The sequence below is a fragment of the Neltuma alba genome, unplaced genomic scaffold, assembly GCF_004799145.2.
Source record: "Neltuma alba isolate B1F8T4 unplaced genomic scaffold, ASM479914v2 tig00001883_pilon, whole genome shotgun sequence".
NCBI lineage: Eukaryota > Viridiplantae > Streptophyta > Magnoliopsida > Fabales > Fabaceae > Neltuma > Neltuma alba.
This window is the reverse complement of record NW_021632654.1, coordinates 28,743-55,734: the sequence shown is the minus strand read 5'-3', so window position 1 is coordinate 55,734 and position 26,992 is coordinate 28,743. Positions and strand designations below refer to the sequence as shown.

The 26,992-nt window shown below is 36.7% G+C and overlaps 1 protein-coding gene and 1 long non-coding RNA gene across 3 annotated transcripts; both read left to right on the top strand.

Moving 5' to 3' along the window:
* On the top strand, positions 1 to 24,193 carry LOC114713272 (uncharacterized). The gene is made up of 3 exons (XR_003737325.1): positions 1 to 16; positions 17,975 to 17,978; positions 23,236 to 24,193. It is a non-coding gene; the product is annotated as an uncharacterized LOC114713272 (long non-coding RNA).
* LOC114713256 (pentatricopeptide repeat-containing protein At5g62370-like) lies at positions 15,872 to 23,652 on the top strand. Of its 2 annotated transcripts, XM_028897879.1 has the most exons (7): positions 15,872 to 15,935; positions 16,138 to 16,343; positions 17,496 to 17,674; positions 18,469 to 21,668; positions 21,928 to 21,995; positions 22,754 to 22,838; positions 22,943 to 23,652. In XM_028897879.1, exon 4 carries the CDS (start codon positions 18,519 to 18,521, stop codon positions 21,336 to 21,338), a length of 2,820 nt encoding a protein of 939 aa, XP_028753712.1. In that variant the 5' UTR covers positions 15,872 to 15,935; positions 16,138 to 16,343; positions 17,496 to 17,674; positions 18,469 to 18,518; the 3' UTR covers positions 21,339 to 21,668; positions 21,928 to 21,995; positions 22,754 to 22,838; positions 22,943 to 23,652. The 2 variants fall into 2 exon arrangements, with proteins under 2 accessions (XP_028753712.1, XP_028753704.1); XM_028897871.1 differs by lacking the exon at positions 15,872 to 15,935 and having other exon boundaries at positions 16,048 to 16,343.
* Positions 24,194 to 26,992: the final 2,799 nt, after the last annotated feature.

Genomic DNA, 26,992 nt, shown 5'->3' with positions numbered 1-26,992 from the left:
TTGGAATGAGGAGAGAGTTAAAGAAGTTGTTAAAACAGAGAGGGAGAGCAACGTAGGGTTGTTGTTTGGAGAGACACAAAGAGATGTGAAAGTGGGGCAAGAGGACAGAGTAGGAGTTCCTTATCTAGACCTGGTATGTGTTACTTTGTCTAGTGTTTTTAGTTGTTTAGTATGTGGATTATGTTGAATTTGATGGTATTTGTTGCAGGAGCTGAACAATCTTTATGGGCGATTGGTGACTATTATTGATGAGAGCAATAAAAGACTACTCACTGTAATTGCGGAAGAGTTGCTGAAAGTTCAGCTTACAAAAGAGGCACACAAAAAAGGCGTCCAAGATGGAAGTAAGGAGCCAATTGAGGTGGAAGAAGAAGGAGTTGGAAGAGGTGATGATAGTTTTCACATTGATGAAGATTTTGAGGACAATGTAGGTAGGAATAATGATGAGTCTCCCATAGAAGGAGGAGAAGAGGGTAAATCTGTACAAGAAGAAGAAGGAGGAGAAGAGGGAGATAATGATAAATGTAGCAATGAAGAAGATGGAGTAGAAGAAGCTGAGGATGATAAATCTGCCAGTGAAGAAGAAGGAAGAGGAGAAGGTGACAAGGATAAATCTGCCAGTGAAGAAGAAGGAGAAGGAGAAGGAGAAGGTGATGATGATGAGGCTACCAATAAAGGACAAGCAATCTATGATGTGAGTGGGAAAGGAGTGGAGGAGGGAGAACAACTCTAAAGATCAAAGAGGGTGATTAAACCAATAGTTAGATCTCCATGGATCTGGACGAAGAAAACACATAAGAGAAAGAGGACTTTGGAGGACAAGGACAAATTTTTTAAAATCATATCCATGATGCCTCCACGGGATCAGGGTGGCCAGTAAGTTATTATAAAATGACAACTTTTCATTATGTTTTCACCTGTCACCTATATGAGTTGACAACAAAATCATATCCAGGACTGAATTTTTTTTGTTCCTTTTCAGGCCAATAGTTGATATGCATGATGAAATACTTACTCGAGAAGAACTACTTTCACTGGGTGGAATCCAGAAAATAAACACACAGATGATGTCGCTTGTATATAAGACTTTGATGGGCGATATGAAAGAGGAAGGAAATGTGAAAAGACACTTGTTTGATGCCTACTTCATGGTTAGATGAATGACTTATTTCATTGCCTTATCGATGTTTGCCTATTTTTAACACAAGCTTAAATTGCAGCTGAAAATGGTATCGCGTCCCATTAGTTGGAGGGCTTCTAAGCACAAGAAGCAAATATTACCTGAGCATGTTGGGTACGACATAGGAGATTGTGATTTGATTTTTTGGCCTGCTCTTGTGGCTGACCATTGGTTCTGTTATGTCCTTCAGCCGAAGACATTGAATTTTTATGTGCTTGATTCGATGAAGGTCAATGGCGTTAAGCAGAAAAAAAGCAAAAAAAAGGTATTTTTGGGGGATCCAAAAGGAGCTACTTACAATGCATGCGTAAGAACTGAATAAGAGAACCTTAATAATGATGTTATTATTATATTAATTTGTTACTTATATAAATTTGTTACTTACTATGGTCATCTGTTTATCTTTAGAGAGATCGCTTTTATGACATAATTGAATTGGTCAAACCAGAACTCATTGGGAAGAAGCCAAAGGCAGACATAATTATGCCTCCCATTCCACAACAAACCAACTTATGAGTGCCATTGAGTCTGACTAATCATTATTGACCATAAATTGTTTTCAGTGGACTAACAATTTATGAATGACTTTTTCTGCCCAGGAGAGACTACGATGTACATGTTTTGATATGGTTAAGCAAATGGTCCCCGAATGTGGCTTTGGATTGCACAAATGAACAAGTCACTGCATTTAGACGTGACCTGTTGTGGTGGCTGGTTAACCATGAGGGAAATGGTAAGAGGGTGGAAGCTTTAAAGCTGCTTTAAGAAGAAAAGAAGACCACAAAGCGGCAGCATTTGTCCAAGTAGTACACATGGTTGTTTACGGTTGGTGTTAGGCTTTATATTACATATGAATCGCTTGTTTTGTATGGAAACAAACCGTTTGCCAAATGGTGATCTTATATCTAGTGTGTGCTTGTACTTTGAAAACACCACTTATATTGTAAGAAATTCAAGTTCTGATAATGTATGAACCACGTTGACAACTGTTATAAATGGTTTAACACCATTCCATATTTATTGACACCATGCTATTAGGAAAGTTCATTACATGTTCTAGTTACTTTGAAATGTAGACCCTTGGGACGTTGACATCACTTTCATTGAGAAGGACAACTCCTTCATATATGTTGACTACACATGAACTAGTAATTTGTGTTTTAGCCAATCAAAAAAGAAACCTGGGCTGAACAGACTTGTATAAAAATAGGAGTTACGCGTTTACAACATTTACATAGATAATGACAACACGGAAACTGGAAAGTTTGCTTCTGGGGATACCCTATGTAGGAAAATGGGTTAATTAAATGTCCTTCTTATTATGCATGTTGACAACATTTTCATATATAATGACAACACCATCATAAAATTAAACGGCACTTGCATATAAAGTGATGACACCAACAGTGAAAGTTTAAATCAAGGGAGAGCAATGGAGAAACTTGGGTAGCTGAAGTGACAACAATTTTAAATATAGTGACAACACTATCATGGCCCCGGTCCCGTCCCGATGAATAGTAATGGGACAAGAAATCTGTCCCGTGTCCCGTCCCGTTCCGATATTGTCTCGTTACCATTTTTTTTTTGGCAAAACGTTGTGGGCTTCTGAGAAACACTATGGGCCTTTTAAAAAAATGTTGTGGGCCTCTTAATAATGATGTGGGCCTTTTAATAGGAGATTTTAAATGATTTGGGCCTTCAATAGGAGATATACTTTTCATATATAAACAATTTTACAATCTAAATAATAACATACAGCTTTATATCTTTTTTTTTTAACTAGCAAAGGAATCTCATTAACTGAAACGAGCCAGGAGAAATAGTTCACTACAAAAGATAAAGGGAAAAGAAACCAAATGACAAGCTAACAAGTCAAAAGCAATTCAAACGATCCCTTCCCTGTCATCATCTTCAACGTGTTGGTCAAAACAGAACCAACTAACAAATAACAAGCCAGAAAATAACAAACAGAACCAAATCCATTGACTATAAAATGGTCTCAAACTGTAAAGAAACATAACAAACAGTCCAAATGTTTAATGAGGCAATAAGTCCATCACCAAATGACAACACTACATCATCAAAAACACTTATCCAGAAAATAAGCCAGAAAATAATAGAACCAAAACCATCCAGCAACACACAATCCATCATTTACGGGTTATTTGGTTGTTCCTCTTCCTGTAATAAATTTGAGGTAGCTGATTCTTCTCTAAATGAAGACAAAGAAAAGAAAAATTGTTAATATGAAGTTAATAAATCAGATAGAAAAGGAATTTTAAAACTGTCCGTAACATAAAACATGTGTGTGTGTGTGTAGAGAGAGATGAAATGTTGATCATCATTATCGTCTTATAATATTCAAACTTGCAAAGCCACAAAGCGCACAAAGCACACAGAAGCATATGAATCAAGCATGAAGGTAATGAGTATCTTGTTCTAATACAGCCAGAATAGTTAATTAGTATAGCATATTCTGATGATGCATGCTTTGAAACTCTCTCTCTCTTTCTATACATATATATATATATATAGATATTAAAAATGAAATGCACTATTTATGTTTTGGCAATGATGCAGCAAAAAATAGTGATCAAAGTGATATTAATGTTTTGGCAATGACGCAACCCTCCTCTTGATCTCTTTTATTCGTTCTTAGAACCGGCTATAAAACATAGATAGAGACATTTGGTTGATGACTATATGAGCAGTGATCATTAGTAGTTTAATTAATTTGGGAATCAACTCATGAGATGTAATTAATTTGGGAAAGCCTAAAATTGGTTTATTGATGTTTTTGTAGTGTCTCGTACGCCAAAGTCTTACATTTGGAACATTAAACATTTGTTACATACGGACAAATTACACAAATTTCATTTTAAAAAAATTGGACTGCAAAACAATATTTAGTTTTTTTTAAAAAAAAAGGAGTATTAAACATCTTCTACTTAATCCTAACGTAGATCCATGTTCTATATGCTGCTACTATAAAAAAATCCATGTTCTATATGAAAATAAGTCCACATTTTTTAATGTTATGGCTTGGAAGTTGCCCATTTGGACAGCAGACCAAAATGACAGAATTATATCAAATGTTAAAATTTTTTTGGCTTCAATCAAATGCTACTAAAAGATAGATATTACCCTGTGCCGCAATCTCAGTTTCATTGAAGTCATCAATGTCTAGTCCTTTCAGCTTCACTGTTGATGGAGATAACCAATTTTATGTACAAATTAATGCCTCAACCATTTTTTAGGATAAAGAACTCCTGAAGTCATCGATCACACGACCCCCCGTGCTAAATGCAGATTCTGAAGACACGGTAGACACGGGCATGGCAAAAACATCACGTGCAATAATTGAAAGGACTTTGTACTTCATAGCATTAAGGTTCCACTAGGCCAAAATATCAAAGTCAAGCTCATGTGCTTCAACTAACTCAGCTTGCAAATACTTCTCCACCTCTGCATACTTGTCTGATTGAGTCTCAGTCTCAGTCTCAAATCGAGCAACAAACCTCCGAGTTGATCGCTTAGGATGCACAGAAGTTATAGTTGAACCTAATTGTTTTGAAGCACAAGTAGATGCACTAGTAGTTTCACTTACAACTTGTCTATTCCTTTGTCTTTGAATTTGCATATGAAACTGAGATGTGTTAAGCCCACTCGAATAACAATCATACAACTGATATAAGACGATTGTGACTATTTTTGACATGTGTTCACGTTGTGCTTGGCTTTGAAACATCTCCTCAACAGCAAAGGTGAGATATTTCATTTTATACCTTGGGTCAAGTATCACTGCTATCACCAAAAGAGGGTTAAGAGTTTACAAGTCACCCCAATACTTATCATACTTAATCTTCATCCTCATAGCCATCTCACATAGCAAAGAATTAGGATCCTTTGCATGTTCATTTAGAATGGTAAACACATCAACTATATTTTGGAAGCATATATTTGAGGTGACAATGGTTGATCCAGAAAATTGCAATGTGATGTCATGGAACTCTTGCAAGAAGCTACAGAAGACTTTAGCTTGTCTCAAATCAAATGCACCAGGAGGACCAATTAAATTCTTCTCCAAGAAGTGGTTTGTGTAATCCTTATCTTGTTTTGCCATTCTTTCAAAAACACTGCTAAATTTAATAACATTTTCCAGCATCATGTAGGTTGAATTCCACCTTGTTAGGCAATCCATGCTTAATAGACTCTTCGAATCAATTTTCATTTTTTCCACTAGATCCTTAAACTTATGAAACCTTGCAGGTGAGGATCTTACATATTTAATGGCATTTTGAATGGCTTCAATACACTTATGCATCTCCTTCACACCATTAGAAACAATAAGATTAAGAATATGTGCACAACAACGCAAGTGCAAGAACTCCCCATCACATACTAGACCATTCCAATGTTTCAACACATCTTTCAAAGTTGATATTGCAATGTCATTTAAAGAAGCATTATCCACTATTATAGTAAACAACTTATCAATGCCCCAGAATAACAAGCATCTCTCAATCTCTGCTGTAATAGTATCACCTTTATGGTTTTCAACCACGCAAAAATTCAAGATTCGCCTTTGGTAAGCCCAACGATCATCAATCCAGTGAGCAGTTAGACACATATAGTTGGTATTCTGATTGGAAGTCCATGTATCAGTGGTAAGAGAAACACGAGCATTTAAAGCTTTAAAATACCTTTTCAACCTTCTTGCTTCTTCATAATACAGCTTTAAACAATCCCTAGTTACTGTTGCTCTTGAGGAATTTGAAAGCGAGGTTCTAGTGTCCTTAATAGCTCTTTAAAACCTTCACCCTCCACTGTTCGAAAAGGCAGTTCTTCCAATATTAAAAATTTGACTAGAGCTCTCCTGCGCAAGTCTTGACTAAAGACATGATGAGTTAAACTTTTACCACCAACCCCTGTTGAGAACATGCATTGCTTCAACTTGTTAGCCCTATGGGGATTTCTAGGACACCTTTGTAAATGTTTAACAAGTCCACCTGTTCCATGTGTGGTAGGATGGCAGGCAATTGTCATCGGGCAATACTTGCACTTTGCCCTTGGTTCTCCATTTTTCCACTGCTCTGGAGGCAACTTCTCAAAATGTAACCAAGCTAAAGATTTTTTTTCTCTTTCTTGATCCATCAACATTTGATTCATCCCCCTCTTCTTCACCTTGTGATGTAGTGATTTGATCTTCATTATTTGCTTGTCCTGAAGCTCTTTCAGCAGTTTGTGACTGTGTTTTAGTGTTTTCTTCAGTTGTTTGAGTGTTTCCTTCAGCAGTGTTTGTGATAGAGTTCATCTTTCTTCACAAAGAGAAGTTCTTCATAATGATCATAAAGGCTCAATTAGCTTTCAAGAATTTATAGTAAAATTTTCGTACAGTTTTAATAGCATCATCTAGAAATCAAACACTGAATCTACAATTATATATATTAATATTACTACTTCACAAACCATCAACCGAATGACACATACAAATTATAAAAGAATTCAACAACTAGAAAAATTCAGAGAACCAGCGAATAAAGCAAATTAACTCGGTGGGTTTTACTCATTTCACAAAAGATTTTCTTTTATCTATCTCGTTTGTGAAGAATATCAGACAAATCCCAATTAGCCAACCCATAGTCCATATTCATACAAAGAGGCAAAATATCGTGCTGGATATTAAGATGAAATAAACAAGTATGGATGAAAACTCATGGGTATGAGAAACAAACAAAGAAGAAATCGAACGGTTGGAGACGAGTGAGGCCAGTTTGCAATCTACCTAACGTCGACGATGGACTGGGGGCTGAAGAGAAGCTGCGAAGGTTGCAACTTAAATGGACTAGGGACCGTGACTCCGTGAGTGAAGAATCGAAGCCGAGACGAGAGAGGCAGAGTGAGTCTAGCCGACGACCTCTTTCGCACTGCGCAGATAAGAGAATAGCCGAGAGCGGAGACTGAGACTCTGAGAGGCGACTGCCGACTGGTGAGAGTGCGAGACACCGGACATGGTTCATTGCTCCGTCGGCCTTCGCTGTCTGAAATCTGAAGGGAACGAAAGTGAAAATTGAATACCGGAGAGGCAGAGACCGCAGAGACCGAGAGAGGCAGAGACGGTCGGGTCAGTCTGTTGGTTAGATACTCAGATGGTTAGGGGGGCTTAGGGCTTCCGGTTCATATTTTATTTGTTTTAACTTTTTAACATATAATATATAAATATAATATAAGATATTTAAACAAAAAAACATATCGGGACAGGACCGGGACGAGACGACCCCGTCCCGTGTCCCGTACCGTCCCGGTCCGATCCTATTTTTGTCCCGTTCCAAAAAATTTCGAGACGGACTCGTCCCGTTCCAATAAGACCGGGACCAAGACAGGTCGAGTATGAACACCCCTAATGGCAGCTAACAACACGTAAAGCTGCAAGTCGCATTCAGGGGCAACAGATAGGGAAGTCGGGCAAATCAGATGTTTCCCATAGTTATACAAGATGACAACACTTCTATATATAATGACAACATGATCAAATTAATTAACAACATGGAAACTGGATGTTGTGGTCAGGGTAAATTGATTAGGACACTAGGATGTCATTCCCGCGGTATGCACGTGCACAACACTTTAAACCATAATGACAATGTTATCGTATGAATTGACGACATAAACACTGGAACTTCCGTTCAGGGGAATGAAGGGAACCAGCCACTGATCAGGGAATCAAGCAACATTGGAAGCATATTAACAACACAATTACATAGAATCACAACACTTTCATATATGATGACTAAACCTAAGCCGCAAACTTGAGTTCCAAAGAACTGGTCACTGAAATTAGACATAAACAAGTTCGGTGAAAATGGCATAAAGGTCAAGTTAATAAAACATCTTCATTCATTACAGGGCAATAATGTAAAGGACTTCAGAAGATTGGTTGCACAATATCATTCACTATTTAACATTGACATTGACAACAAAATGATAGCTATTAACAATGTTACTTTAACTATTGACTACAAACCAGATTTTCATTAACAGTAACAGCATTTTTTGTATTAAATGACAAGTCAACATTAAGTTTATACTTGCACTTAATGTTTGCTTGTCACCCAAAAAGCTTGCAACGCATGCATGCAGTACATATTACTTACACCCTCTGCATGCTGTGCATCATTTACATTAAACCCTTTGCTAAAAAATTACAAAGGGGTCAAAATAACTAAAATGTCTCTTGTTCTAACATTTACAGCTACTTTCATGCTGGGTTTGGGTTTTTGCAGGTCCTTCGTGTATGACCAGCTTCACCACAATTTACACAGTGGTATATCTTCTTGTTCTAGAATTGTGATTCGCGTCTATTAGCTCTTGGACTTCTAGCAGGTCGACTAGTCCAAGGTGGGAGTAGAAAAATTTGCTCTGAAATATTTTCCACTATGTTATTATTTGGGTCAGGCTTGTTGATGGTGACCACTGGTATCATGTAGTGGGAGTAAATCTTTTCTTGGGATGTGATCTTGTAGCAATTTTCAACAAAGTCATAGATATTTCTGTGCATGGACTTTATGGCTATACAAGCATGTGGACACAGGATCCCCGACATTTGCCAAGCTACATAACTACATGTACATGCACTGAGATCAACACGCAAGACTCCATGGGATGTGTGGACAACAACCATGTCCCCACCATACAGTTCAGGCAACATATGTTCAGCAAGAGCAACATTTTTCTTTACTTTTTCATCAATATTTGGTCCTATTCCATTTCTACATCTGCCCATTGTCATACTAGCTGCATGTATTTTTTTGGCTACCTTCTCACAATGCTCATGGATAAATTATGCAACGTTGTGCCTCCTCTCCTTTACCAACCAAGCATTAAATGATTCAGCAAGGTTTGTAGTTATATTGTCTCACCGTCGATATAGAAACTTACTCAATGCCCATTTTCCCACATCTCCATGAGTATTGAGCCACTGGAATAACTGTGGAGAGAAACGATGCATGTGGTCAATTGCCTTATCGAACTCACCATCAAGCCTTGCATATGCGATATTATCAAGCAATTGCAACCCATCTTCCTTCATGGACTTACTTGTCTTCCTCTTGCCTCTGTCTGATTTAACTAGTTCTGTACTGAAGTTCTCCTTCACATGCCTATAGCAATATGTATGCCTCTCACTTTCAAATATTGCTCGAACAGCTACTATGATTGAATTGTGACAGTCTGAAACTATTGTTAACTGTCTAGAGCCAATGATATTTTTAATCATATGCAGAAACCATGACCAATCCTCATATGTTTCCCCCTTCACAATGGCAATTGCAAATGGTAATAATTCTTGCCTGCATCATAAGCCGATGCTGATAGCAATGTTTCCTTATACAGTCCACTTAGGTGAGTTCCATCTATATAAAGTATATGCCCACCAACACTAGTTAAGAAACCCTCTATACAACACCCATAAGCTATAAAAACTCGCTCAAATATGTTATTCCCAGTAGCAACCCATTCAGCAATAGTTTTTTCATCACTTTCCTTTAGTCTTTGACAAATCCAAGGTATTAGCATGTAAGATTGCTCAGGTCTGCCTTATATTTCCTCCATTGCTTTTTCCTTAGCTCTATATGCTTGCTTGTGTGTTAGATTCACCCCATAGTCTCTTTTCAACATTGTCATTATTTCAGTAGGCCGTTTGTCTATGTGATTCCTTACCTCATCAATTATAATTGCTGATGTCAAACTAGCTCTTGCACCATGGCTGACTAGGAAATTGTCTTGCGCACTATGCACATGTTCATTTACAAATGTTGTCATGCGTAGGAAAGGAGTCTTCTTCCCCACTGCATTTGCACATACCTTCTATGGGCAACCTTTAACCCTGCATCTCACTGACATCTTGTCCTTGCTATTCTTCACATACTTGAACTCAAAATTATGTGCTATGCTATATTTGTTCACTGCCTTTTTAAACTCTTTTGCATGTGCAAAATTTTGCAGCTATCCTGAAATCAATTCCCTCCATTTTGAACAATTCATCTTAGGATATGGTGTTGGTGCATACTGTACTCCACATGTTATGTTGCTAGAACTGCCTCTAACTTCATACATTAAGGCCCCACCCATATCTTCATACCCCACTGGTTCATATTCAGTGTCAATACTGCTAAATGAGCCAAACCTTTCTTGTGACAGGCCAAACAATCTGTCAACTATGCATGCACAGTGACAACTTCAGTAACGAAATTAACAACAATAATATAACAAATGACAACTTCTATAGGCTATTAAATATCACTTACATTTCCAAATCTTCTATTATATCAGCACCACTTTCTTTCTCTTTACATGCTATGTATAGATGGCCATGCCTCTCATTATACTGAAAAAAGTTCCCAATATCACCATTATCAACTAAATCTATTAGTATCTTCTCATCAAAACTTACTCTATATTTCATCTCACAACTATTACCATCAATTCCAAACCATAATGATATCTTCCCCCTCAAATCTTCAACTATAATGCCTTCTTTTATGCTCCTTAGCCTCACATTACCCCCGTTATATTGAACTACACCTTCCTTGTTAACTACAAATGTCCCTCCAACATGAAAATAACACAAAAGTTCCTTCAAAGAGGTTGGGCCACCCAAGCTAATGCCTTCTGCCATGCTAGGATTTGCAAAAACACAATAAACAGTATACATTATTCACTTTCTTCACTATCTGTAATAGAACACCACTTCCTCCCTTACCAAAAACACATTAGTTTTTCACAACTTTGCCTTATATGTTAACTACATACTTCATCGTCTCCTCACTATTCATGCTCATGCTTGCCACCCACGTTAATGCCTTCTGCCATACTCAAATAGTAAACAATCTAACCCTATATCGGACACCAATGAAGTAATTTACTTAACACTTTCTACCAATGTAGACCCACAAAATGAAAGACCAAAACCTGTGAATGAAGTTCTTTGCAACAGTAAAAATAATAACCCAACACCTTCACCTCTTAACCCACCTAAAACCCACTCGAAATTTTACACAGCCTGCCGAAATAACGACCATCAAGAGAGGAGGAAGAAGAAGCTGAACTTCAGACAGTATTAATTACTTTAGAATTAAACTTACCTTGCCTTTCTTCAATAGTTTCCACCGATTTTCATTCCCTTCTTTGCCTTCCCACAAGCTCTCCCGGTCACAAGCTTCCTTCTGTATTGTCTTTCTTTTGTGCATTGATAGGGAGCAATTATGTCTTTGGCTAACATTTGTAAATGCCAGATCAGTACCCCAGGTTTGATATGGAATTTTGCTTTTCACATGCACTTATATGGGTTTTCACATCTTTAAGGGTATTTTCCTGTCTTTTTCTCTATTTTTATTAAGCAAAAGTGTACTTTTTTTTGCATGAATAAAAATGTACTTTTATTCTTTAATTTTGTATAAGTTTTTACTTTAGCCTGTTAACTTTGTAAAGTATTTTGTTAATCCTTTGACTATAGTATCATTGGTACGAAATAATAATTTTTATTTCAATCATTGTTATTTGTGAAGATTCAACCTAATATATTAATATTTAAGAATATTTTATTAATATTTAAAATTTCAATATAAATACTACCTTTGGTCCTTAATATAAGAGTTCATTTGAATTTTATTTTGATCATTAATATAAGAAACTAATCTATTTTGTCTCTCATATTTATCCATTTCTTTCTAAGATAGTCCTTATAATAATGGTAATTCTAGCCAATACACTTAATTAGCAAGAATATTTTAGAAAAAATAATACTTATTTATTACAGATAACTAATTTGACTAATTTCCTTAATCTAATTTAAATCAGTCAATCAGCTTTTATATTAAGGACTGGATGTAGTATCTTTTATTAACCACATTGAGTTACTTAGTTAGTTAGAGGAATTGATTAAGTGCATATTTGGAATAACGATAGAAAAAGTAGCTTATTTTTAATCTGACTTTTCAAAAAGTGAGATTGGATAATATGATTTATATTTAGATTGGCTTTTGAAAAAGTTAGATTAGATAAAATTAGAAGTTGTTTGGATGATGATTGAATGAGTAAGTTTAGTTTATAAAATTACCAAAATAGTTATGACTTTATTAAATAATGTAAAATGAAAAAAATTGTCAGTTTACATAATACCATAATTTTAAATCATTTTAATTAGAAGAAGTTAAATTTAATGAAATAAATATATTTGGCTTAGAAAATTTACAGAACATATTTTTTAATAAGGAAATAATTTCTAAATTTAGATTTAATTCAAATAAAAATTTCCTAATGTATCAAAGAAATAAGATGCCAAAGGGGGGTATCTCTACAGAACTCTAAGGGTGAGTTTAGTATGAGGGATTTGGAGGGAAAGGGAGGGAGAGGGAAGGATTTTAATCATTTCTCCTTGTTTGACAATACACAAAGTTTAGGAGGGAAGGAAAAGTTTTCAAAAATTTTCCTTCCCTTCTCCTCCTCAACCTTCCTTCCAAAATTGGGAGGATTTGGAGGAAAAAGGGCAATATTTTGTCATGTTATGACTATTATGCCCATATTTATTTTTAATATCCCTATACTACTTTAAATCCTTCTCTTTTTGTCTCCAGACGCTACTCTCTCCTTTGTATGACCAAATATTTCATTCAAAGATGGGATATAATACAACTTGTGGTTGAACATTATTTTAGCTTTTTTTTAATAATACTTCACATTCTAGAGTATATTAGAATTTTGATACAAGTATTGCTCAATATATTAAATGTTATTTACAATTCTATTTTATTAAACATTCTATAAAATTTGAAAAAATAATCTTAAATAAAATAAGGGCAAAATTGTCCATGGTAAAATTTTTTTCCTCCCCTCATGAACCAAACAAGGTAATATTAAAATTCTTCTCCTCCCCTCTTTTTTACAAATTCAAACAAAGTAATATTAAAATCCTTCCACTTTCCTTCCCTCCCCTTCCTCTTAGTGAGCCAAACAAACTCTAATAAAAAAAGCTAATGTTAACCATCGTAAAATATGTAGGCATGTATTCACCACCTCTTTTATTGAATTATTTTTTATTTATAACTTTTCAATATCTTGATAACCCATTAATCCCTACAGGCAACAGATCATTTTCCTTTTCTTCATCTTTGTCAAAATCTGGGTCACCTAACTTGTGATGGAACCGGTCAACTCTTGCCTTGCTCTCGATGGTGTGATAGCGGCCAGGAGTTGGAGATAGCCAGCATGATTAGGTGATGGCAAGGACAAGTCGGATGAGAGGAGGAAAGGAATTGATGAATTTTGGGCATACCTAAAGTGTCGAATGATCTCAGATAGCTACACGCAGAGGTCCGGTCACAACGACAAACTCAGATCGGTGTTACACAGCAAAAAACACCAGAGGGGGGAGACGAGAGGGAGAGTGCTAGAGGGAGGATTGTCAGGAAAGCAAAATTGTGGTACCGTACTAAATGATCCCATTTTGGTTTTTTAACTCCATCCTTTTGAAATAAAAATAAACTGCCTCCTCTATCCAACCGTTCCCTCTTTTTTATTTGTTGCAAATCATATAAATAGGCAAAAATTACAGTCAGAGACCTATCAATTTTGCTATTCACACCAGAACCCCAAATGTCAATAGGCTTGGGTCCAATCCACCAAGGGTGGACTGGCCCATTTTCTTACAGGAATAGATGAAGGAGCAAGAAAATGGAGTCAAGAAGAGTGAGTGGAGAATGGGGACAAGAAGTGGGAATTTTTTTTTTCTAAGAGTAATTATTATTTTAACAATACCTTACCATTCATCTATAAGCGCAATGAAAAAGCAATAAGCAGCTCTGAGGTGCTTAACTCAATTGGGTTTATGAATCCAGCTTTTAGCCATTAAGTAGGATAGAGAATAAACTCATCCAAACATGCCAGAATTTCTTAAACGTGCTTATGAGCTGAATAAGTTATTTTTGAAAGACTCAAACGCTTGAACAAATAGAGCCTAAGCATCTTTTGTTGATTAGTGGGGACATTTGAGTGGATACCTTCAAATAATCTCATGAGTTCGATTCATTTAGCAAGAAGTAATTCCAGCTTCCATTACATGGCCGACCGCCCAGCTTCTTCATTGTTCCGATAAATAGAACCAACAAAATTATAGCACTGTCCATTAGTAGAAGGAAGATTTGACCATACGAGATTTTGAGCTACATATATGGCGGAAGTTTTTATTTTTTTTAATAGCAACTATATATCCATTAATCACAAGATAGCAAAGTTAAGGTTATTTCTTTCATCAACATCCATCTCTCGTTAAGAAAGATAGATTGTGATCAAAGGTGCAATAATTTTTTTTCATATTATATGACAACTTGACAAGATAATCGGTCATGGAATTATTTTCTCTCTTTTTATAATAAAAGAGGCTAAAGACCTAGGCTCAAACTAAAAAACCAAAAAAGAGACCCACAACCAAAGGTAGCGATCCTTAGCTTGTGTCTTTCCATCTTTGCATCTTTGCGACTCTTTCTCCTCCCTTATCATCGTCTAAAGCTGTGGACACATATCCAACAAAAGTCTTCTTTCACCTTTCCTACAATACTTCAAACTCAAGTTCGCCATTTTGTCTGCTTACCTACTCTATCGATCCGTTTCTCTCTAATCAGCTTGGCAACACCATCTTTGATTATCTCATATTGTTCCATTGACAATCTCATATCCCATATCTTGTAGAAATCATGCTCCCTCTCTCACCGCCGACCCTGCCTTTCTTGCTCCTCGCCAGAAGCCGCCGCCGCCGCCGCCTTTGATGAATAAAGGAAAGGAGAGAATGGAGAAAGCTTTACGGAGGTTTCAATTTCAACGGCAGGATGGGATTGCTCTATTTTAATTAGTAGTAATAAAATTACGCCACAAATAACTTCAAGATACTGAATACATCTAACAAAATACCTTAACCCCCCCCCCCCATTTTTTATCAAAACAGTATTAGAATTGTTTCAGTTTTAGTTTTACTGTGGTTAACTTCCGCGATATGTAACCTGTGTGCTGGTATAAAAACTATAAGAATGTCTTTATCTTCTCTACCCTGTTGATGAATTTAGATTACTTCTTTGTCAGAATTGGCAGGTCACGGCTAACTACATACTTACAGAGAAAATAATTCTAAATGGCAAACTTTGTAAGAATTGGATATGCTCACCTGTGCGATTAGAAGGATTGAAACACTCTAACATCATTCAATTTCAGAGGGTAAGGCCCATTTTTATCTCAACTATTAAACTCAGAAACACAAGTTTTTTGTTTTTTTCTTTTTTCCCGGTAAACAGAAACACATGTTCTTTGATTCCCTTTTGTTTCAAGAGGGAAGAAGAGATTCATTGTAAAGTTGATTGAATTATTATAAGATTATCCATTGCTTAGATTTTGCTGACTCGGCTCATCTAACTATAGTCATGGAACATGCTACTGGTAGAGAACTTTTTGAAATGTGTAATATAGGAAGATTCAGTGAGTACGAGGCACATTAATTTTGGTTTGTAATAATTTGATAATTGACAACTGATGATACAAACCTTCAATCACTTTTACTTGATAGTGTCTTTAGTTGATGGAGGACGCCATAGCCGGCGTGGTTGATGAGTGAAAGGGACAAGAAGGGAAGGAAAAGCAGCACAAGGGAAAGCTTAACCGACGTTTAAGATTTAACGGCAGGGATGAGGGTGCCCCATTTTAATTATTTCGGGTAAAATTTCGCCGCACGCAACTTTAGAAAAAAATAGTCCAAGGGCGCCTTAACTTAAAAAACAAAAAAAGAAAAAAAAAAGGTGCCTCCCAAAGGCAAAAACCCTCTCCCCTTTCTGTAGTCATCCTTCCTGCTTCTCGCCACCGTCGCCTTACTGCTGACTAATATCTTGTGGTTTGTGGTCCTTCCTCATCCTCCTTAGTGCCCGAGCGAATGCTGGTGGTTGTGATTCGTGCTCCTTAGTGCTCATTTTCGTGCCTATTGCCTTCAAGTTCGTGCTCTTCTATCTCGCTTATGGAGTTTCAGGTTCGGCCTTGGCATCGAGCTTCGCTGTTGCTCGTGACCTCGTCTCCTCGCTGTAGCTATCCTGAGTCCAGCACTGTCGTTCTCCTCAGCTAATGTATTCTGGTATTCTGGCTTTTTCTTGCATTCTGGTTTGGAATTTTGTATCGAATGGATTGTGCTGTTTATATATTTGGAATTGAATTCTGGGATATCGTGATTTCTTCATAACAGACAGATAGTCTAAGCAGGAACTTTAGATAGTATTTGATAATATTGGACCTTAATCATATTCTGGTATATAGCTACCATTATTACTTACTGTGATAATGCTGTTATGTGATCCTCTTTTATATTCTTTCTACAAGCTTCCATCTTGAGGTTTGTAGTCACCATAAAGTATGCATTTTTCCTGTTAATCATCGCTTTCGGTGCTGTTATCTAGGTAGCTTAATGATGGTCTTCATCTGTTAATTCCAAGAATTTCTTGCCTTTTGTTGAGTTGTTCCAGTTTGGACTGATTTCTCGAGGAATTTGAGGTTTTCTTATAGAAGAGTGCCTTAAATGTCACAGGATATCCTTGCAGCAGCTTGGTTTTACTAGTTTTGTTGATAACTGTTGAATTAGATTTTTCATTCAGGCTTGTAGAGTGTTGGCTGTATCAAATATAACACTTTTAATTTGATTTTAAAATCCTAGTCTTGTAAGGGCGGCTTGTTTGTTTGGACTTGATTAAAATAATAAGATTTACTTGTATAATTTCTGTTAAGTTCCGGGATCCAAAGAAAACCCTTCACTTTACTTAATGAGAAGTATATTAGTGACACATGGCTTGTCTGCAGGCAAAGTGGAACTTTATCTTCTACTATTGCTAGGTGCATGGATAACTTTGTGCTCACGAGTTACCTTTTATTGTTGTTTAATATTAGAACAAAACTATGTATGAGCTTCACTTAATAGTTGAAGTTATGATTTATGTGTGCATTATATTAGTGTAACATGGCATGCTTGCAGGCAAAGTAGAACTTTATCTTCTAATATTGCTAGGTGCATGGATAACTTTATACTCACGAGTTATCTTTTATTATTGTTTAAACTTCTTTTTACTATCTACTTCCACACACAAACATGCCGAAGCCTGCAAGTCCATCATTGATGAAATCCCACATCAAATAAAGCACCCATCATCTTGTTTTCTCTGCACCCAATTCTCTTTTTCTTTTACTCTTTCTATTCTGTTTCCTTTCACTCAAAGAAATAAAAAATTTCTATTTTCAGGTATGAAGTAATATGATCACCTTTTCTGTTACTCTGTCTATTCTCTGATAGAGCTCTCCAAATAGCCGAATTTCCTCTCAATTTCTGAAGCATGGCTAGCTACCACTCATTTCTGATAGCCAATGGTTAGGTCTGCTTTTGCCCTACCTCTGACAGCCTCCTCCGAGCAACCCCAGCAGGTTTGGTTGTTCTTTCTTATCTTTCTTCCTCTCCCTTTCACTGTCTTTGTCATTTCCTCTTCTTTTCATGATTTTGATTCTAACATTTATGCACATCATTTTAGTTATCCAAGTGATTCACTGTCTATGATTAGATAGGTAGATTAGGTCGTTGAAAACTGTGAATGAGCAAACTTGCATGTTGCGCCTGCTTGACTTGGTGTAGCATGATCTCAATGGTTTTAAGTCTAATTATTAGCTTTGGGTATTATCAAGTTCAGGTGTTAGTTTAATCTTTAGCCACAAGAAAATTTATCAGAGCATGGTAATTTTTTTGGGTATCCAATGTGATTAAGATGTTTTGTGTACGGGGGATTGTTAGTTATCATGTATTATTCATGTAAAGTGTGGTTTGCCTTTGTAAGAGTTGTTTGTTTACTCATTTCAGTATAGGTGATTGCCTAATGTGTAGAGATTGTTTTTAGTTTTTTACCCCCAGTGATTTTCTCACTATTAAATATTTCTCATTTTTAATTAAATTTGAAATAATAGGAAAATTAGTTTGTGGAAGAAGACCTATTGTGACAGCAATGCCATAAAAGAGTCTGATTAGTCTACTTTCATATGGTGTCTCTTGTTCTTGTTTTAAGTTCATTCTTTGTGAATAACTTAAGTGAGCATTAATTTGGTTTTCTTTGCCATCCATCCTATTTGACTTTAATATTGGTCACTGTCATTACACTTTCTGTGATCCTTTCTCTTGGATTGCAATTTTTTCCCTTGGATCTTTGAAAGTTTGTCTTTTTGGCACTCAGGTTGGTGTCTGAAACACTTGGTGTTGCAGTGTAACGTGTTGTTGAAGAAGATGATCAAGAAGATGTTAATTTCTTCTAACTTATTTTTTAGAATCAGGAGAGAAGTAACAACCTGTGCTCTTCCTATTGACCCTTTAGACATGGCAATCTCTATTCCTTCTGGAAGCCACAAATATCTTTGCCATTCCCTAGCAGATCAGCTTATACAAAGGGGTTTATTTTCATCTGCTCAGCTAGTCATTCAAAGGATGATCAGCCATTCTATGTCTGTTGCTGATGCCGTTTCAGTTGCTAATTCTGCTGTTGGTCGTGGGTTGGACCTTGATTTAGATACCTATGCTGTCTTAATAAAGAAGCTGGTGAGTTTAGGGGAGCCACAATTAGCAGAGTCGCTTTACTTGATAGAAATTGAATCTCGAGGCAATAATGCAGACCCTTCGATTTTGAATTCTATGGTAGTCTGCTCATGTGAGTTGGGAAAGGTAGAAGATGCAATAAATCATTTTAATAGGCTTCTTTCCTTCAATTTTGTGCCTCAGAAAGAAGCATGCCTTGGCATTCTACAAAAGTGTTATGCCCAAGAACGATATTTGGATGCATTTGATTTATTTCTTAGAGCCCAATATGCAGAAGCAGAACTGAGTTTTGAGTGCTATAGTCTATTAATTGATGGGCTATGCCATAAAGGGCATTTGGATGAGGCACTTCAAGTGTTTAATCTGTTGCAGAACTATCATAAACATCTCCCTACAGTTCATATATACAAGTCACTGTTTTATGGTCTCTACAAGGGTAGCAGAGTATCGGAGGCAGAGTTAATAATTGGGGAAATGGAATCCCAAGGTATATATATTGACAAAACAATGTATACTTCTCTGGTCCGTATGTATTGTAGAGACAAAAGAATGAAGGTGGCCATGCAGGTTTTCTTTAAAATGTTGAAGACAGGTTGTCAGCCAGATCGATCCATGTGTAATATTTTAATTGATGGTTTTATGAAGTTGAGTCTATATGACAAAGGCTGGTTTATGCATGACAGGATGATGGAGTGGGGAATTAAGCCTGATGTGGTGACTTATCAAGTTATAATGGCCCAGTACTGCAAAGAAGAAAAATTTGATCTTGCTTTAACACTTTTCTACAATATGATTAATTCTAAAGTAGCCCCCAATGTTCATTGTTACACTGTTTTGTTCTCTGCGCTGTACAAGCATAATAAAGTGGAAGAGTTTTATGAGTTGTACAAAACTATGATGGAAAGCAATGTTATTCCTGATCATGTGCTGTATTTGAAACTTGTGAAGATTTTGCCTGTTTGCGAGTTAGAGCTTGCCTTCACAATTTTGCAGGCCCTTGCTAAGAATGGATGTGGGATTGATCTTATGCTGCCTGCTTCTTCTAGTCCAAATCCAGATTTTGATTTTGAGCAAGAAATCGAACTCTTGTTGGAGAGAATTGCGAGGAAAAACATCAACTTAACTATTGTAGCCTGTAGTATTTATATCAATGCCTTGTGTGAGAAAGGAGAAATAGACAAGGCATTAGTCCGTTTGAAAAAATTGGATGATGCTGGATACAGGCCCTTGCATTTCTGTTACAACTCACTTATCAAGTGTTTGAGCAAAATGGGGCATTTTGAGGATGCTAACTTTGTAATTGACCTTATGGAAGATCGTGGCTTGGTTCCTGATCAAGCAACGTTCTTGATAATTATAAATGAGCTTTGTAATCAGGGTGATGTAGTCTCTGCAGTGAACTTCCTGGACCAAATGGAAGAGAGAGGAATGAAGCCCTCTGTTGCTATTTATGACTCGATTATCGGCTGTTTAGTTAGAGAAGGAAAAATTACTGAAGCAGAAGACATGTTTAAGAGAATGCTTATGTGTGGTGTAGATCCTGATGAGGCTGTTTATACTACAATGATTTATGGATACTCCATGAATGGAAGAATACTTGAAGCTCGAGAATTATTTGACAAAATGATAGAGAATTCCATCAAACCAAGTTATCGTTCTTACACTATTCTCATAAGTGGATTAGTTGAGAAGCACATGATTGAAGACGGGTGTATATACCTTGGCAAAATGTTGGAGGATGGTATGGTGCCGAATGCTGTGTTATATACCTCTCTTATCTTACATTTCATGAAGAACAGGGAGTTTGGAGTTGCCCTTAAGTTAGTTAATCTAGCGGGCAAAAATGAGGTAACTTGGGATCTTATGATGTGCATGGCATTTGTGAATGGAGTTCGCAGATATATCTCTCGTAAGAATAATAAAGATTACAACTTACCAAGGAAGTCTGAATGGGGAAAAGAGATGCTATTATATTTGCTTAATTGGAGTCCCTTTCCTGCGATTGAAAACAGCATAAGAGTTCCAGCCAATTCTTCTGATGCCCTGAAATGGTTGGCTAGGAAGTTGATAAAGGGTTTTAAAGGTGCTGCAATTACGGATAATCTCTACCTGAACAACTGCATAATATCATGGCTTTGTAGGGAAGAAATGGTTAATGATGCATATAACCATTTTCAACTGATGCAAAAGGAAGGTGTGTGCCCTAATCATGTGACTTATACCATTCTTCTTCATGGGTATATTCAATTGGATGATATTGACAGTGCTGTGAGATTGTTCAACAAGATGAATGTAGATGGTTGTGTTCCGGATAGGATTGCTTATGACACTTTATTGAAAGGCTTCATGAGAGCTGGAAGGCTTCTTGATGCAATGTCACTTGTGTGTTTAATGCGCAAAAGGGGATTATACCCAAAGGGGGCATCTTTTGAAATGTTATTATACTGTTTCTGCAGAAGTGGACTAAATGATTCTGGATCCAGAATATGTCAAGAAATGATCGCCAAAAATTAACAACATATCCTACATGGGTCACCATACAATTTATGTGAAAATAGAAGACTGCATGAATATCAGTTGATATGTGACAATACTTTTCAAAGAGCTCTGAAGAAAGGAAAGAAGCTTCTCATGTGTTTCAGCCAAGCTCCCCATTATGTCAAAACTACTTGAAAGGAGAAAGTATTTAGAATATGAAAGGATGAAAATTGAAGCTTACTTTAGTTGTGAAGTTGACATAGCATTTCATTGTTGAGGAAATGATCTTGAGTAAAATCTATTTGTTCACAAAACAAAATATGGACTATAGCTGTCTTTTATCAGTTATGCTATCACGATCATCAGGTAAGACCAACATGTATATCTTGTATCTTAAAGCATGTTTCTCACCTTGGTTAATCAATTGGTGATAGAAACTGAGTTAAAAAATATCTTGTAAAGTTGGAATTATACCAACTTAGAAGTTGTTGCAAATTCATTCAAGTCTAGACACATTTTTAATTTTGTCCTATGAATATACAGATTCATTCAAGTCTAGACACATCTATTTGTCCTATGAACATTTTCTGGAAATATCACTAACAAAGAAACATTTTGATTGCAGATATTGTGAATGAAGAATTGGCGTTGTGCTTAATTTCTCTTCTCTTGCAGTGCAGATTGATTAGTATGGTATGTATTTATTTACAGATTTTCCCTCCTAATTGTAATTAATATTGCATTGTTAAATGGGGAAATTTACAAGTGCAGGACATATCGAAAGAACAATTGAAATGAAAAAAAGGGGGAAAAAAAAAAGGTGCAAAGGCTCCTGTAGTTAGAGATTGTGTCTACTGTCTTGTGTCTTTATAGGGGTAAAACTGAAAATTCCCTTAAACACCCATCTACTTTACTCCCAGGACACCCGTAAACATACTGCATTTCACAATTTATAAATTGCATTTTGTTGCAACCATCAAAACTGCGTATCTCCACGATTTTGTGCTTTTCTTACCAAATACCCTAAAAGAAGTTCACAAGGACTGCACGAAAGTAGTGCTTCAACCATGTTTCCTTGACATTTGTTTTCTTCACGAATGACCAGATATGGTCAGATAAATGAGAAATGCTTGCAATAAAATGCTACGCCTTCAGTTTTTTTTTCCTAAGAGAAGGGATGGCACAGTCTCTTGGGTAATTTTCTTTCATAGACCATGAACGTCTCGTGTGATCCATACAAGTAAAGATTGACGTATGCAACAAGACTTTCTCACGCATAGGATAACACAACTACAACGTGATGGCTAGTAATTTATAATTTATTCTTGTCCGGAAAAAGTTTGTTGTTTCACTTCATTTTGGAAACATCATTATCACTGATTTTAATAAAAGCAGTTTTAGTTCTTTTGTTAAAATACAAAGAACCTGATTTGTGTTCTTCCTTGGAATAGTTGCTTTCGATAGAAGTAATGGATTCCACCGATGGCCAGCAATGACAGCAACCATGACACCATTGAAAAGCATCCTTAACTTTGTGTGAGATCTTTTTTTTTTTTCTCGTTAATGATATAATCATTCCATTCTTTCCATGTATTGAGAATATAGGAATATCGAATGAATGTTTCTTGTATCTATTTTAGGTGAATGGTACAATGCTTCATATATATACAAAGGTAAAGCCTAGAATCACTACCAACTACCAACTACCAACTACGAACTCCTGCTTTGACGGGCTTGTATTTGAGGTCAAATCTATGAAACTCCTTTTCCGGTTGCCAGAGCTGCTAATCATCTGGAGCTACTTGACAATGCTCCTGAAGTTCTGGAGTGGATCCTTCAGAAGAAAAGGTAGGACGAAAGAAAGAAAGGGGTGAGGCCCTGCAGGGGCAGTTGGGCTTTACCTCTAATTCCATGTCTCTCCTCATTTCACTAGGCACTAGAGGGAATCTGGCTTATTGAAGTTTTGATGCAAGATTTTGCCGCCATTGATACAACATAGTGGTATGTAATGGAGGTTGCTCCTAATTTTATCTCTTAGCGGCTGGAGGACTCAGCTTAGTGGCCCAAGACCATTTTTGATGTTGGCTCTGGCATCGGTGGCAGTTCAAGTTATATGGCAAAGGAATTTGGGGCAAAGTGCATAGGCATCACTTTGAGTCTTGTTCAGACTGCTAGAGCAATTTACGCTTCCTGCTACTCAAGGATATGCTGATGAGATCTGTGTCTTTTTTTTTTTTTTTAATTCATATTTATGCTGCTGGCTGCGTAGAATTGATATAAAAAAAATTAAAGAAACCAAGGTGTTTTCCCCCTAATTCATATTCAATGTATCTCCGCCTTTTTAACTTCATATTTTTACAATAGCACGTTCCTTTCAAGTTACAGGTGCTTTAAAGCAACTGTTCCTCAACGGGTAGTTTGATCTGGCATGGGCCATGAAGAATGAAGAACAGACACCTGACAAAACAAATTGTGGACTGATTGTATTAAATTCTTTAGTTCAATCCAACACTAGCATGGTTCTTTAACTCAAAATCCCTTCGTTAAATTCGAAGAGGAAGACCAAACGTGCAGAGATTGAGGTTAGTCGATTGCACAAAGGGCGGCATGAGAAGTCTTGATGATATCAATGCAGAGTAGTGCTAGGGCCTGATAATTATGCAAAGCCAAACTAAACATCATGTAAACAATCCAACAATGAAGATCTTGTGTTGTGACTTGATCAGTAACTAGGAAAATGCTTCTATTGCCTACTCGATTTTTTCTAATCTAGGAAGTGATATAGTTATTTCTTTTTCTGAATTTTAGCTATTTTCAGTCTGCTGATTGTTGCATGTTCTCATGTCTTTGTACTTTCAGATTTGGAGAAAGTAATTTAGCAATTTCAATGCTACTTAGAATGTATATTTTTACCTTCATGCACTAACTATTTTAGGCACCGCCCCTATGTTTGGATGAGGTTGTGGATTTGAGCTTAATGTTAACATATTTGTGTAGATGCATGTGTTTAATGATATTAAATTAAATAAAAAGCTATGGAAAGTGACAAATAAAATTCAAAATTATGATATTCCAAATCAAGTATTTAACACTTCAAAATGATTAAAAAGGAATTAACTCTAAATTGAAAATTTCAAAATTCAAAGAAAATAATAAATATATATTTTTTAAGTTTGGAACTCCTTGTTGGTGGTTAGCCACTCGTTGGTGTCAGAGCTCCAGCATCGACCACTGACAAGGTGGCTGCCGGTGGGAGCATTTCTTCTCTTTGGTATGAGGAATTTTTTTTTTTAAATAGTAAAGAAAGTAGCATTGGTGGAATTTGATCCTGAACTAGGTGGTTTTCAAAATTAAGAGTGATCATTAAGCCAAATAATTTTATTAATGTTCTAATGCAAAATAATATATATTTATAAGTTAACTTTTTTTACTTTGGTTTCAATTTGTGATGACAATTCATCTGGAACTAGCAAATCCTAACTGTGAAAGAAGTTTAGATCTGAGATTAACAAAATATTTTTTTTTCTGATACATAACATGCAAATTAATTAAAAATGGCAACAATTTATTTCAAAATAACAAGTCCTAATTGTGAAATGACATCTTTGAATTTGGGGTTAATACCCCATTTTTCCTAATACATAACATGTAATCAATTAAAAATGATAACAATTCATTTGGGAATAGCAAGTCTTAATTGTGGAATGACAAGTTTGGATTTAGTATTAACAATGCGTTTTTCCTTGTACTTTTTAATTATACTTTTTTTTATCCTTAATAAAAGGCCTATTTAACTAATTTGATTATATTAAAAAAGTTAAATAAGTTAGTTAACTATAAAAAATATAACATATCTTTCTTAAAATACCATAATTATTTTCTTTAATATCCTTCCTCACTCTCTTGATTATGGTTAAGGGAATATTAATGGAGGTAATTTAGAAAAATTAATAAACATGAGAAATAGGTCTTATATTTAAGACCAACATCAATTCAATAATCACTCTCTTACTTCGATCTCCGTGGTTTTTACCACAGGTGCTGCATTCCTTGGTCTGGCGCGTAGTGTTGCTTCCTCCTTGGCTTACTCCTCCTCCTCGCTTAGACTTCTTGGAAAACATAGGCTTTCGCCTCTTCCTATTTCCTCCGGAAGAAGTCCCCTCTAGTCAGCCCCTTGTTGCTGGTCCTTCTGGTCTAGGAGCGGCCCTAACTAGCGCCTGATGGTTTAGGCTACTTTCAGTAATCCGGCAGGCTTCCATTGCCTAATTGAACTTTTCAAGTTGCTATGGGGCTACCTTCTCTCTCAGCTCCTACCTTAGTCCCCTTACCATTTTCTTTGTTTTCCACCGCTCATCATTGTGGAGTTGGAGGTAGTTAGAGTAACGAGAAAGCCTCATGTACCTGTCTAGGTACTCATCAAAGGACTCTCAAGGACCTTGTTGAATTATCAGAAATTCCACCTCCTTTTCATCTCTTATTGATAGGGGGAAGTATTTCAAATTAAAATGTTCCTTGAACACTTCCCAGGTAATAGGGGTTGCATTCTCTTGGAGGATCATCTCGGTGTTCTTCCTCCAGCGATCAGCTTCGCCCTCCAGTTTATGGATAGCCATCTGAGCTTTTATCTTAGAGGAACATTCAAGCACATTAAAAATCTTCTCTAGCTGAGTAATCCAATCCTTGGCCACTTGGGCATTCAATGTCCCTGTGAAGCTCGGGGGATTCTATGCACTGAATCATTTGATCCACTGCCTTAGTGAATCAGGATCCCCTGCAGGTCGCACCTGCTCAGCTGTTGGCTCTTGGGGTTGAGCTGGTTGTGGTGCCTCAGCCACTCTTAGCCCGGCCTGTTGCAACTATGCTATCGCTGCTGTCACTGCGGCTGTTATGGCAGCATCACGTTCCTGGTTTTGGTGGGCTTGGGCTGCCTAAATTTCTTGCATCACCTTCTGCTGTTCCTCCAGTCGGTCCATAACCAATTAAATCAGTTCAATGGGAGGGTCTCTTACTGCCTCCCTTGGTTGTGTTTCTCTTCGGGTTCTCACCATTTTACTTAACTTGTTACTACAAGAGGAATAGAGGAATAAGATTATTACTTAGTCATCAAAATATTTTATACTAAGCTATGCTTCATATTTGTACATAGATAGGTTTCAGGTATAAGCATCCAAAACATAGATCATCCAAGTCACATTTACAGTCATCCACTCAAGACATGGGAGAGAAAGGAAAATAAGAAGTAACAAAAGGCTCGAGTTCGTCCAGGATCTGATCAAAGCTTTCATAGGCGCCTTGCTTGGAATGATCACTAACCAACTGGATCTGATCCTGCCAAACAGGAGTCCTTGGCAAAGTGTCAACTAAGGCCTGTCCCCACATCTCCTCATCTATCTCTCCCTCGTCCTGGTTAACGATATCACTATGTAACAGGCGTACGTAGTAAAAATAGTCCATATAAATATACCCATGATGGTTCTGGGAGATGTCAATCTGCCTCCCCAACTCACAGAGCTCCTAAAAAAATAGCCTGATAGGTGTGCAGCTCCTTCGTGACTAACCGTTGCCTCTTCTTCCGAGGCAGGTCCTTCTCCAAGATCTGACCATGGCACAATGGTCTGAGAGGCTGTGACTTCATCCCACTAGGGCTCGCTTCTTCTGGATTAGGTTTAGGCATCACAACACTCCCAGCA